The sequence below is a fragment of the Orycteropus afer genome, unplaced genomic scaffold (assembly GCF_000298275.1).
Source record: "Orycteropus afer afer isolate SDZICR_OR568_19922 unplaced genomic scaffold, OryAfe1.0 scaffold00107, whole genome shotgun sequence".
In the NCBI taxonomy this organism is placed as follows: Eukaryota; Metazoa; Chordata; class Mammalia; order Tubulidentata; family Orycteropodidae; genus Orycteropus; species Orycteropus afer.
This window is the reverse complement of record NW_006921694.1, coordinates 4,568,639-4,581,541: the sequence shown is the minus strand read 5'-3', so window position 1 is coordinate 4,581,541 and position 12,903 is coordinate 4,568,639. Positions and strand designations below refer to the sequence as shown.

The following is a 12,903-nucleotide window of genomic DNA, read 5'->3' as shown; positions in this document are numbered from 1 at the left end:
AAAATGACAAAATAAATGAAAAATTAGAAATGATTCTAAATCTACAGATAGAAATTCACAAGATTAATACTAAATTGTCAGAAATAGATAACACATTGAAAGGGCAAAGGAGTAGAACTGATGCAATGGAAGACAGAATTAATGAGATGGAAGACAAATACCAGAATACTTTTGGAAAGGGATCAATCAGAAAAAAGATCAAAACAAAATGAAGAAAGCCTAAGGTTCATGTGGGACACCATTGAAAGGAATAACCTACGTGTCATTGGAATTCCAGAACAGGAAGAGAAAAATGAAACCACTGAGAAAACTGTTCAAGATTTGTTGGAGGAGAACTTCCCTGGTATGATGAAACATGAGAATATATCCATTCAGGAAGTCCAATGAACCCCAAAAAGGACAGATTCCCAAAAGAAAAACACCAAGACATATCATCATCAAACTCACCAAAACCAAAGACAGAGAAATAACCATGAGAGCAGCACGGGAAAAACGAAAAGTTACCTACATGGGGTAACTGATAAGACTAAGCTCCGATTTTTCAACAGAAACCATGCAGGTGAGAAGACAGTGGGATGTTATATATAAAACAATGAAAGAGAAAAATTTTCAACCAAGAATTATGTACCCAGCAAAATTGTCCCTCAAATATGATAGTGAAATTAGGACATTTCCAGATAAGCAGAAATTAAGGGAATTTGTTAAAACCAGACCAACCTTACAAGAGATGCTAAAGGAAGTCCTTTGGATAGAGAAGCAACAACAGCCAACAACAACTGACCATTAACACACATGTTGATATAACCCAGAAACCAACCCAACTGTGGAAGTATCCAAAGTAAATAAGCCTACAGGATTGTAAACAGGGAACCAGAGACACCAACTGATAAATGAGGACAACTACAAATCAAAAAGAGGGAAAAAAATCTGTGTCATTACAGAACTTCCAGATGGTAGGGAAGTCAAGACAACTACAAGACAGAACGGACTATTCTAACCTTGGGAAGAAAACCATAAACCACAGGGTAACCTCAAAGAAAAATGATAAACCTTCACATCAAAATAAAAAAGAGGACCAGCATAAATATTCAGGAAATACTAAAACAATAGCAATGAAGGAAGTGATAAAATGATTCATAAACAAAATGAGCTCAGCATAGCAAATTATATGGAACAAAGAAATCGACACAATAAAAAGCACGTGACAAAAATGACAGCAACAAATTCATATCTGCTGATAATTATTATCTGGCAAGGGACTTATTTCTAAGATTGATGGAAAACTCCAATGCCTCAACGACAAAAGAATTAACAATCCAATTGAAAAATGGGCAGAAGACATGAATAGACACTTCACCAAGGAGGATATTCAGGTGGTCAGCTAACATATGAAAAGATGCTCACAATCAAAACAACAATGAGATATACCGTCTCACCCCAGCACTGCTGGCAAGGTTCAATGAGACAGAAAATAACAAATATTGGTGGGGATGTGGAAAGATGAGGACTCTCATACACTGCTTAGGTGACTGCAGTGACACAACCACTGTGGAAAGCAATATGGCGATTCCTTAGAAAGTTGGAATTAGAGATACCATTTGACCCAGCAATCCCATTACTAGGTATATATCCTAGAGAGGTCAGAGCCAGGATAGGAACAGATACATGCACGCTCATGTTCACCACAGCACTATTTACAATAGCAAAAAGATGGAAACAACCTACGTGCCCATCAGCGAAGAGTGGATGACCAAACTATGGTACATACACATACTGGAATGCTATGCAGCACTAAAGAATAATGTAGAGTCTGCAAAACACCGCATAATACGGATGAAGTTGGGGGACATTATACTGAGTGAAATAAGTCAACCACAGAAGGACAAATATAGTATTAGTTCGTTGTTGTGGAGGGTCAAGGAAAGGTTTATATATGGAGGGAAACTTTTTTGTTGGTTGCCGGTGGGGGGAGAGGGGAAGGAACACTGCAAAAAAAAAAAAAAAAAAATGCCACTTTAGTTCTGTGTATTTAACTGTACATAAATTGTATTTCAATAAAATGCATTAAAAAAAGAGGAGGCAACTAGCTACACATTCTATATTCTCCTCCTATTCCTGACTCTCCGTATTTTCTTATTGCTCCAGGCAAATAAAGACCAGCTGTTATTCCTTTAAAAAAAAAAAAAAAAAAAACACAGAAAATAACAAATGCTGATGCGGATGGGGAGAGACTGGGACTCTCATACACTGCTGGTAGGACTGTCAAATGATACAACTACTTTGGAAATCAGTACGGTGATTCCTTTAAAAGTTGGAAATAGAAATACCATTTATCTCACAATCCCATTACTAGGTATATATCCTAAAGAAGCGAGAGCCTGGACAAGAACAGATATATGTACATCCATGTTCATCACAGCACTATTCACAATAGCAAGGAGACGGAAACAACTTAAGTGCTCATCAACAGAAAAATGAATAACCAAACTATGGTACATACACGCAACAGAATACTATGCAACACTAAAGAATAATGTAGAATCTGTGAAATACCATAATAATGTAGATGAACTCGGAGGACATTATGCTGAGTGAAGTAAGTCAATCGTGGACAAATATTGTATTAGTTCAATATTGTAAAAAGTCAAGTTAAGGTTTATATATGGAAGGAAGCTTTCTTTGTTGGTTACCAGGGGTGGGAGGGCAGGGGGAGGGGAACACTGCTAGATAGCTAGAAACAAGTACTGATCTGGTTGAAGGGAAGGGAAATGTACCAAAAGTGAGTGATCAACACAATGGTACTGAGGAAGACGAAGACAGGGAGAGGTAGATGGGAGCTACAGACAACAAAGATGAACCCATTTGCATGTACTGTACTGCACTGTCAATGATGGCAAACATTGATCTTGGATAGATGGATAGATGGGTAGACAGGCTGAATGATCAGGTATGTCTAGGCAGGGGAGAGTACGCCCATGACCATTAACAGGGTTGGCAGAGGATGTTTCTACATGTATATTTGTATGTGCTATAAGAATGTCTGGGAGTACAGTGGAGGTGACAAGGGGCAAGGCTGTGGTGGCTTCTTGGCCACAGCCAGCTACCTGAAGGGAGTAAGTAGCTGGACCTGTGGGCTCAGGGCCATGGTCTCAGGGGACATCAACTTCAACTGGCATAACATACTACACAAAAACACTGTTCTACATCCGACTTTGATGAGTAGTGACCGGAGCGGGGGGTGTCTTAAAAGCTTGCAAGGGGCCATCTAGATTCAACAATGGGTATCTCCTCATCCAGAGCAAAGAAGAATGAAGAAAACCAAAGATGCATGGAAACAGTTAGTCCAAGAGACTAGCAGAGCATGTGATTCTCAGCCTATATGACCATGAAACCAGAAGAACTAGATGGTGCCCAGCTACCACTGTCAAACCCTCGGAAAGGTATCAGAGCAGATCCTGGATAGGGTAGGAGAATAATGTGGAACAAAACTCAAAATCATAAAAAAAGACCAGATTTATTGGTCTGACAGAGCCTGCTGAGACCCCCAAGACTATGGCCCCTAGTTACTCTTCAAGCCTGGAACTGAACTCACACCTGCAGCTTCTAGCTAAACAATATGCAGCCACATAGGGTGAACATCTACTTCAGGTAGATACACTCCCTGGAGCTATCAATCGTGCAAGAACAGAAGGGCAGTGTTTGCACAGAGAGGGATAGCTCAAGGGAGTGGTAGTGCATATGAGTGAAGGACACAGGAAAAGGTAACTACAGGGAGGAAGTGGGAAGAGAGCTGTTACACTGTGGGGAATTGCAGTCTATGTCATGAAATTAAACGTGTATCAACTGCTGAATGGAAAATCAGTTTGCTCTGTAAACTTTTACCCGAATCACAACAAAAATTAAACAACAACATAAAAGAAGTTAGGGAAGTTATTCTATGGCTATCTGGGGAAGGGAGTTGGAGGGAATGGAGGTAAGGATGAACAAGCCAAAAGGGCAGAGATACCCTCAGAGCAGCACCCTTCTTCATGTTCTAATAGGTTTGGATTCCATAACAGTTTTCATTTCAATAAAGTGGTCATCGCCTTTTTGTGTTTTTAAACTTTGAATACCTCTGCTAGAAAACTTAGTAACAGGTCATGAATTTCTATGCAAAATATACCATATTACTTAAAAAAAAAAAAAAAGAGGGGTATATGTATATGTCTAGAAAAGATTGAAAGACTGAAATATTTATATTTAATAGTGGCCTTCTTTAAATGTTAGGATTATGAGTGATTTTTATAGACTTTTCTATATAACTATTTTGAACATAAAATAACTAATCACTTGTTTTCAAAATACCTAACACGGATGATTTTACAGGGAAACATACCTTTTTGAGCCTTAGCTGTTATTTCAAAATATTTGACAGTAAGATCTTGAATAGAAAGCACAGCCATGTGAGCTTTCCGCTGCCAATCAGCATCTTCTTTTTGCAGACTTTCAATTCTTCGAGGACCCAGATAATCATTCTCCATGGAAATCTTTAGAGAGAAAAAATAAAAAGTAAGATATTTTATCCATTCCTCAAACATTTACTGAATGTTTATGTGTCAAGCACCATCTCTGGTACTAAAACAAAGGTAACACTGCTCCTCGCAGCAGAGTAGATCTTTGTCTATGAAGCCACTAATTTACAAAAGAAGTAAATTAACAATGATGGTGAAGATATCTGACATAGAAATCTATTCATATATATTATGTGAAAACCAAGTTATAAAATCATTTTCTCTTTCTTTTACTGTTATGTATCCCTTTTTCTCTCTCACACACACGTACACATGACTACTTAATTTACATATATATGAATATTAAAATCTTTTTGTCAAATATATGCAAAGTATATATATCAAAATGGTAAGTAACACTGATTATTGTGAGTGCCTAGATAGTAAAAAATTTGTTTCCTCCTTTACAGTAAGTACATTTTCAAGGTTAATTATTATTTCTGCCAATAAAATACTTAAGTAATAACTGACATTAAATAAAAGAACTGAAAAGTCACAATTTTAAAATTGATAGTATATAAAAATCAGATCATCTGCATACTAAAAGATTCAGGATACTGATAACATAAAAAAACTAGCTATGTATTATTTAGAAGTCATAACTAAAAGGACAAAAGAAAGTTGAAAATCAAACAGGGGGAAGTGACATCATTAAGATGGTAGATTAAGAAGCCCCATGCTCTCATTCTTATGAAGAAACATAAACAAGCAGAAACTTCTAGAAACAACTTTTTCAGAACTCTGGAAAACAGTCAAAGATTTACAACAAGCACGAGAATGCTGAATCAGAAAGAGAAAATTAAAACAGTAGGAAAGTATTTGGCTTTTTAACTTGTGCATACCCAAATTCCTCCCTGGTTTAGGGGCCTGCTTGAAAAGAACAGCCCATGTTTCCAACACAGATTACTAGTCCCTGGTTACAGAGGGAGCAGAGCAACCTTATTCACAGATTGAGTGTCTCTGTTCTAATTTGTGACAGGGTTAACTAAGAGACTGAAACAGGCTCTTATCTTTGTTTCACCCATCTTGCATTGATCGCAGGACAAGAGGCAAGTATTGTCTAAAACACTGTAGCCATCTAGTAGTATAACAGTGCAATCGAGATATTTAATACACTGCCCAAGCACTAAAGGCAAAGCCAGGAAGACAATTTTCTTGGGAAATTTGTATTTGTTCTTGGGTACCACTGAGTTGATTCAGACTCATGGTGACCCTATGTACAACACAATGAAACACTGCCCAGTCCTGAACTCAATCCTTGCTATGCTTGGTCCCACTTTTGCAGTCACTGTATCAATCTATCTCATTGAGGGTCTTCCCCTTTTTCACTGACCCTCTACTTTACATGATCTCCTTCTCCAGGGACTGGTTGCTTCTGACAACATGACCAAAGTAGGTGAGACAAGTCCGGCCATTCTTACTTCTAAGGAGTATTCTGGCTGCACTTCTTTCAGGACAGATTTATTCATCCTTCTGGGAGTCTATGGTATTTTCCATATCAAGGTCCTAAATTGAAAAGCTAAAATTATAAAAAAAAACATTTAGAAACAAACATAGGGGCTTTGGGTTGAACAGTGGATTCTTAGATGCAACACCAACAGCATGAAGAGCAAAAGACAAAATAGACAAATGAAACTTCATCAAAATAAAAATCCTTTTGTTCATCAAAAAGGAGCTCTAGTGGCACAGTGGTTAAAGCATTCAGCCACTAACCAAAAGGGTTGTGGTTCGAATCCACCAGCCACCCCATGGAAGAAAGATGTGCCACAGTCTGCTTCCGTAAAGATTTATAGCCTTAGAAATCCTATGGGGCAGTCTGTTGTTGTTGTTGTTTGCTGTTGAATCGGACCTGACTCATAGTGACCCCTCCTTGGGTTTCCGAGGCAGTATCACTACGGAAGTAGATTGCCCCATCTTCCTTCCGAGAAGTGGCTGCTGGATTTGAACCGCCAGCCTTCTGGTTAGCAGTCAAGTGCCGTAGCCACTATGCTACCAGAGCTCCCAGGGGCAGTCTACTCTGTTCTAAATGGTCATGATGAGTTGGAATTAACTCAATGGCAATAAGAGGATTTTGTTAAAATGATTTTATCAACGCACTGAGGAAAAAAAACCTACAGATTGGGAGAGAATTTTGGGCAATCATATATCTAATAAGGAGTTGATATCCAAAATATATAGACTTCTACAACTTAAAAACAAAGAGACAAACCATTCAATCAAAAAATGGGCAAAAGATTTGAATAGACATTTTACAAAAGAAGAAAATAAATGGCCAATAAGCACTTGCAAACATGCTTACCATCATTAGTCTTTAAAACCAAAACATCAAACCCATTGCCGCTGCGTCAATTCTAACTCACAGTAACCCTATAGGACAAAGTAGAACTGCCCTATAGGGTTTCCAAGGCTGTAAACCTTTACAGAAGCAGACTACCACATCTTTCTCCCAGTGAGTGGCTGGTAGGTTTGCACTGCCAACCTTTCAATTAACAGCCAAACTTTTTAACCACTGCACCATCAGGATTCCTTTATTAGTCACCCCAAAAAGCCAAACTCACTGCCATCCAGTCGATTCTGACTCACTGTGACCCTCACTGGGTTTTCAAGGCCATAAATCTTTATAGAGGCAGATTGTCTCATCTTTCTTCAGTGGAACAGCTAGTGGGTTTGAACCACCAACTTTCTGGGTATCAACCAAATGCCTTAACCAACTACACCACCAAAGATCCTTTCATTAATCATTAGGAAAATGCAAATCAAAACCACAATGAGACATCACTACATCCTCCCTAGATGGCTATGATTTTAAAAAAAAAAGACCAAAAAAAGAAAAACAACAGGTGTTGGTGAGATGTGGAGAGATAAGAATTCTCATGTATTGCTGGTAAGATTATAGAATGGCAAACCCACTGTAGTAAAGTCTAGCAGTTCTTCAAAAAGTTAAAGAATTACGAAGATGCAGCAATTCCACACCTAGCTATACACTCAGAAGAATTGAAAACAAGGGCTCAAACAGATACTTGTAAGCCAGTATTCACAGCAGCATTATTCACATAGCCAAGAGATGGAAACAACCCAAGTGTCCATCAGCTGATCAAATGACAGACAAAATATGGTATATACATACAATGGAGTATTAACTAGCCATAAAAACGAATGAAGTTCTGATACATGCTACAGGATGGATGAACCTGGAAAATATTATGCTAAGTGAAATAAGCCAGGCACAAAGGCCAAATATGTATGTATGATTTCATTTATATAAAATTTATATATAAATTTCATTTATATAAAATATATAGAACACACACATTCATGGAGACAGAAAAGCACATGGTAAGTTACCAGGGGCTGGGAGGAGGAAAAAATGGGGAGTTATTGCTTAATGGGTACTGGGCATGATAAAAATGTTTTAGAAATAGATAGTGGTGATGGTTGTCCAATACTGTAAATATAATTAATGCCACTGAATTGTACATTAAAAAATGATTAAAATGGCAAATTATTTATACATATATATATATAGTCACAATTATGTTTTTAAAAAATCAAATGATAGATAAGCATATACCAGGCAAACACTAAAAGATAATTTGCAGAAGTGATGATATTAATATTAAAGTATATTTCAAAGCACTGCACAATTATTTTTAACATGGAATAAAGGTGTAGTTCACAAGAAGAGAGCAGCAATGGGTCTCTTGTATACAACCCTTTTTCACTAAATACAGAGAAAAGACTGTTAAAGATTAAATGAGAAATTATTAAGATGATGGGGGGGAAAAAATCAGAGACAAAAGTTAACCTACTCTTGGAATACTTTAAAACCCCCTGCAGATTTAATGTCATTAAGCCACTAACATTTTTGTAATAAATTTTGAAAGTAGAAATAATACAGACCACATTCTATAAACAATGCAAGAAACAGATATATTAAAAAAAAAAATCTCTCTGAAACCAAATATAAAATATTAATAACTTGGAAATTTAACACCCTTAACACTGAAAGGTAATGTTCGCTTTTAGTCTTGAAGCAACAAACAGAGTAATCCAGATAGACGATAAAATATGAAAAAGTACTTAGCATGATACCCAGCAGCATGATACAGGGAGCAATTTATTAGCAGTGTTAAGGGAAACACCAACAAGGCTAGAAGAAAGGTCAAGAATAACCACAGGGTTACTGAGGAAAAAATGTGCATGTAAGTGCCCTTTACTCTAAAAGTAAGCAATGGAGAAGCAGTAGATTTTGTAAGAGACAAGACCAAGGATTTAGTTTTGTGTATGTTAAAAGTCTGACCTTAGAGCGGGCATAGTCAGAGTCTGGGTGTCCCTGACACACGAAGACATGTAAAAGCAAATGAGGTCACCTAAGGAAGCCTTGAGAAAAATGCTCATAATTGAGTCCTAAGGAATTCTGACACTGGGAAACTGGGTGAAGAAGAGCCTGCAGAAACCAAGCCAGAGCAAGAGGGGAAAGCAAGAAAGTGAGAAACCACAGTAGTAGCAAGAACCAACCAGGATAATGACTACTATACATGGACCTAACAGCATGAAGATCACTGAACAACACAGTAATAACAATTCTAGAGTTCTAGAGTAACAGGTAAACTCCCTTTGCTTATCAACCCCCATACCATTTTCAGATCTCAGCTCAATTACTAGTTCATGGAAGTCTTCCCTGACTCATTATAACTTCTTCAGTGTAACACATACACTGAAGGACTTATCACAATCATATTTTACATTATTTTATAAACTTACAAATATTACTGCTTCCCCCTCTGTAAATACGTAAGCTTTAGAGGCTGCATTACGTTTTTTTTTTTTTTTTTCTTTTGACGGTGGAATAGACCATCAATTGCTCATACACAAGTTCAAGTTGGAGCTGAAGAAAATTAAAACAAGTCCATGAGAGCCAAAATATGACCTTGATTATATCCCACATGAATTTAGAGACCATCTAAAGAACAGATTTGATGCGCTGAACACCAATGAATGGAGACCAGATGAGCTGTCTGATGATATCAACGATATCATACATGAAGAAAGCAAAAGGTGTGGTCATTAAAAAGTCAGGAAAGGAAGAAAAGACTAAAACAGATGTCAGATGAGACTATAAACCCTGCTCTTGAAAGGAGAGTACCTAAAGTGAATGGAAGAAATGATGAGATAAATGAACTGAACAGTTTTTAAAGGGCCGCTCAAGATGACAAAACAAAGTATTATAATGAAATGTACAATTACCTGGAGTTAGAAAACCAAAAGGGAAGAACACATTCATCATTTCTCAAGCTGAGAGAACTGAAGAAAAAATTCAAGCCTCGAGGTACAATACTGAAGGACTCCATAGGCAAAATATTGAATGATGCAGGAAGCATCAAAAGAAGATGGAAGAAATACACAGTCACTGTACCAAAAAGAACTGGTTGATGTTCAACTATTTCAGGAGGTAGCATATAATCAAGAACCAATGGTATTGAAGGAGGAAGTCCAAGCTGCAGGGATGGAATTGGCAAAAAACGAGACCCCAGAAAGGTCTTCTGGTAAGATGGTGGAACAGGCAACAAGCTCCACACACCCTCTTCAACAAAAACAAGAGAAAGCAAATGACAGAGATACAGAAGATAATCCTGGAGCCCTGAGCTTTGAAAGGAAGCATACAGAAGTGGATTAGGCACCAACCAGTGGAAAAACCTGAACGAAAACAGTGAGTAGAGAGATGGTTGGAGCAGTGGACTATCAGCTACTCTGAGAAGACTGACAGTCTGAATACTTCCAAGTGGTGTTGGGACCTGAGAATTGACCTAAATATCAGCCCTGGTTGCCAAGGGCTGCAGGGATGACTGCACTGGTGGTCTATGACTAGGAAAGGAGACAATGTGAGCTGTGGACTTTGGGTTGTCTGGAGGGCTCAGCCATTCTGATTGTTTACCGCAGCGGCCATTTTGGATATTTAAAATGAGCAAGAGTGCAGCCATTGTGAAAGTTTACAAGTGGCAACCATTTTGAATGTTTACAAGCGGTGGCCATTTTGGATATTTAAAGTGACAGCACTCTCATTCGGATTCTAGGGACATAAGAATAGGCTCCATTTCCCAAGGCTAGCAGGGACATATGAGAGGCTGACAACGGGAAAGGAGACAGTGAAGAACTGAACTGGCTACTCTAAACTTGGCTAAAACACCCTAAACCTCAAAGATAAATTCCACCTGCAGACCCCCACTTTTCCCCGCCTTGTGAAACCTCAAGGATAAGTTCCACCTGCAGACTTCCCCCCCGCTGCCTTGTCTAAAACACCACCACTTCCTGGAAACTGCAACTCATACAAAACCACTTGTGCACCAGAGGTCCCTATCAAAGGGGGCAACACTTCCCCCAGGCACGGCTCTACTCTGCAACTGGCACTGTCTACGTTGCTTCTAGAGTTGTCCCTCATGGCCTTTTCTTCAATAAAGCCTGCTCTGATCCGTCGAGGTCATGGCTATTTTTTCTTTCCTTGCTTTCACTTTAACTTCTGTACTTCCTCACTTTCCTAAGAAGGTTCATGTGGGATACCATCAAAGCAATAAACTACGTGTAATCAGAATTCCAGAACAGTAAGAGACAAAACCACAGAGAAAACTGTCAAAGATTTGTTGGAAGAGAATTTTCCTGGTATGATAAAAGATGAGAATATATCCATTCAAGTAGTCCAATGAACCACAAACAGGATAGATCCCAAAAGAAAATCACCAAGACATACCATCATCAAACTCACCAAAATTAAAGACAAAGAAAGAATCCTGAGAGTAGCACAGGAAAAACAAAAAGTTACCTACAAGGGGTAACCAATAAGAATAAACTCTATTTCTCGGCAAAAACCATGCAGGCAAGAAGACAATGGGATGGTATATATAAAACCTTGAAGAGAAAAATTTCCAACCAAGAATTATATACCCGGCAAAATTGTCCCTCAAATATGATGGTGAAATTAGGACATTTCTAGGTAAGCAGAAATTAAGGGAATTTGCCAAAACCAGACTGACCTTAACAGGAGATGCTAAAGGGAGTCCTCTAGACTGAGAACCAAAAACAGCAAACAACAACTGACCATTAACACACATGATGACAGAACCCAGAAATCAATCCAGTTATAGAAGTATCCAAAGTAAATAAGCCTAGCAAGATTGTAAACAGGGAACCAGAGACATCAACTGACAAATGAAGACAACTATAAACCAAAAAGAACAGGAAAACTGTGTACTTAAAGAACTTCTAAATGGTAGGGAAGCCAAGACAACTAGAAGATGGAACAGACTGTTCTAAACTTTGGAATGTTTGGAAGAAATTATAAATAACAAAGTACCCTCAAAGAAAAATGATAAACCTTCACATCAAAATAAAAAAGAGGACCAGCACAAATATTTAGCAAACACTAAAACAATAGCAACAGAGGAGGTGATAACATGATTCATAAACAAAATGAGCTCAGCACAGAAAATTATATGGAACAAAGAAATCAAGACCATGATAAAGCACATTAACAAAATGACAGCAACAAATTCATACTTGTTGATAATTACATATTTAACAAGGGACTTATCTCTAAAATCTATTAAAAAAAACTCCAATACCTCAACAACGAAAAGATTAACAATCCAATTAAAAATTGGGCAGAAGACATGAACGGACACTTCACCAAAGCGGATATTCAGGCGGCCAGCAAATACATGAAGAAATACTCATGATCATTAGCCATCAGAGAGATGCAAATCAAAACAACAATGAGATACCATCTCATCCTAGCACAAATAGTAAAGTTCAACAAGACAGAAAATGGCGGATGCTAGCAAGGATGTGGAGAGATTGGGACTTTCACACACTGCTAGTAGGACTGTCAAATGACACAACCACTGTGGAAAACAGTATGGTGATTGCTTAAAAAGCTGGAATTAGAAATACCATTTGACCCAGCAATCCCATTACTAGGCATATATCCTAAAGAAGTGAGAACTAGGACAAGAACAGATATACGCATACCCAGGTTCATCGCAGCACCATTTACAATAGCCAAAAGATGGAAACAACCTAGGTGCTCATCAACAGGAGAATGGATAACCAAACTGCAGTACACAACAAAATACTATGCAACCCTAAAGAATAATGTAGAATCTGCAAAACACTGCATAACAAGGATGAACTTGGAGGACAGTATGCTGAGTGAAAGAAGTCAACCACAGATGGACAAATATAGTATTAATTCATTATTGTAAAAAGTCAAGGAGGATGAGAAAGACATAGAGAGTTACATGGGCAGTACAGACAACAAATATGAACCCCTTTGCATATACAGTACTGAGTTGTCAGTGAA

At 38.0% G+C, this 12,903-nt stretch overlaps 1 protein-coding gene across 1 annotated transcript in view; it reads right to left on the bottom strand.

The window, feature by feature from the left end:
• The window catches only part of JMY (junction mediating and regulatory protein, p53 cofactor), a 142,760-nt gene that overhangs the window by 53,730 nt on the left and 76,127 nt on the right, over positions 1-12,903 (bottom strand). The window contains exon 3 of the mRNA XM_007943455.2: positions 4,376-4,526. Coding sequence (XP_007941646.1) covers positions 4,376-4,526 — 151 coding nt within the window. The remainder of the gene's footprint in view (positions 1-4,375; positions 4,527-12,903) is intronic.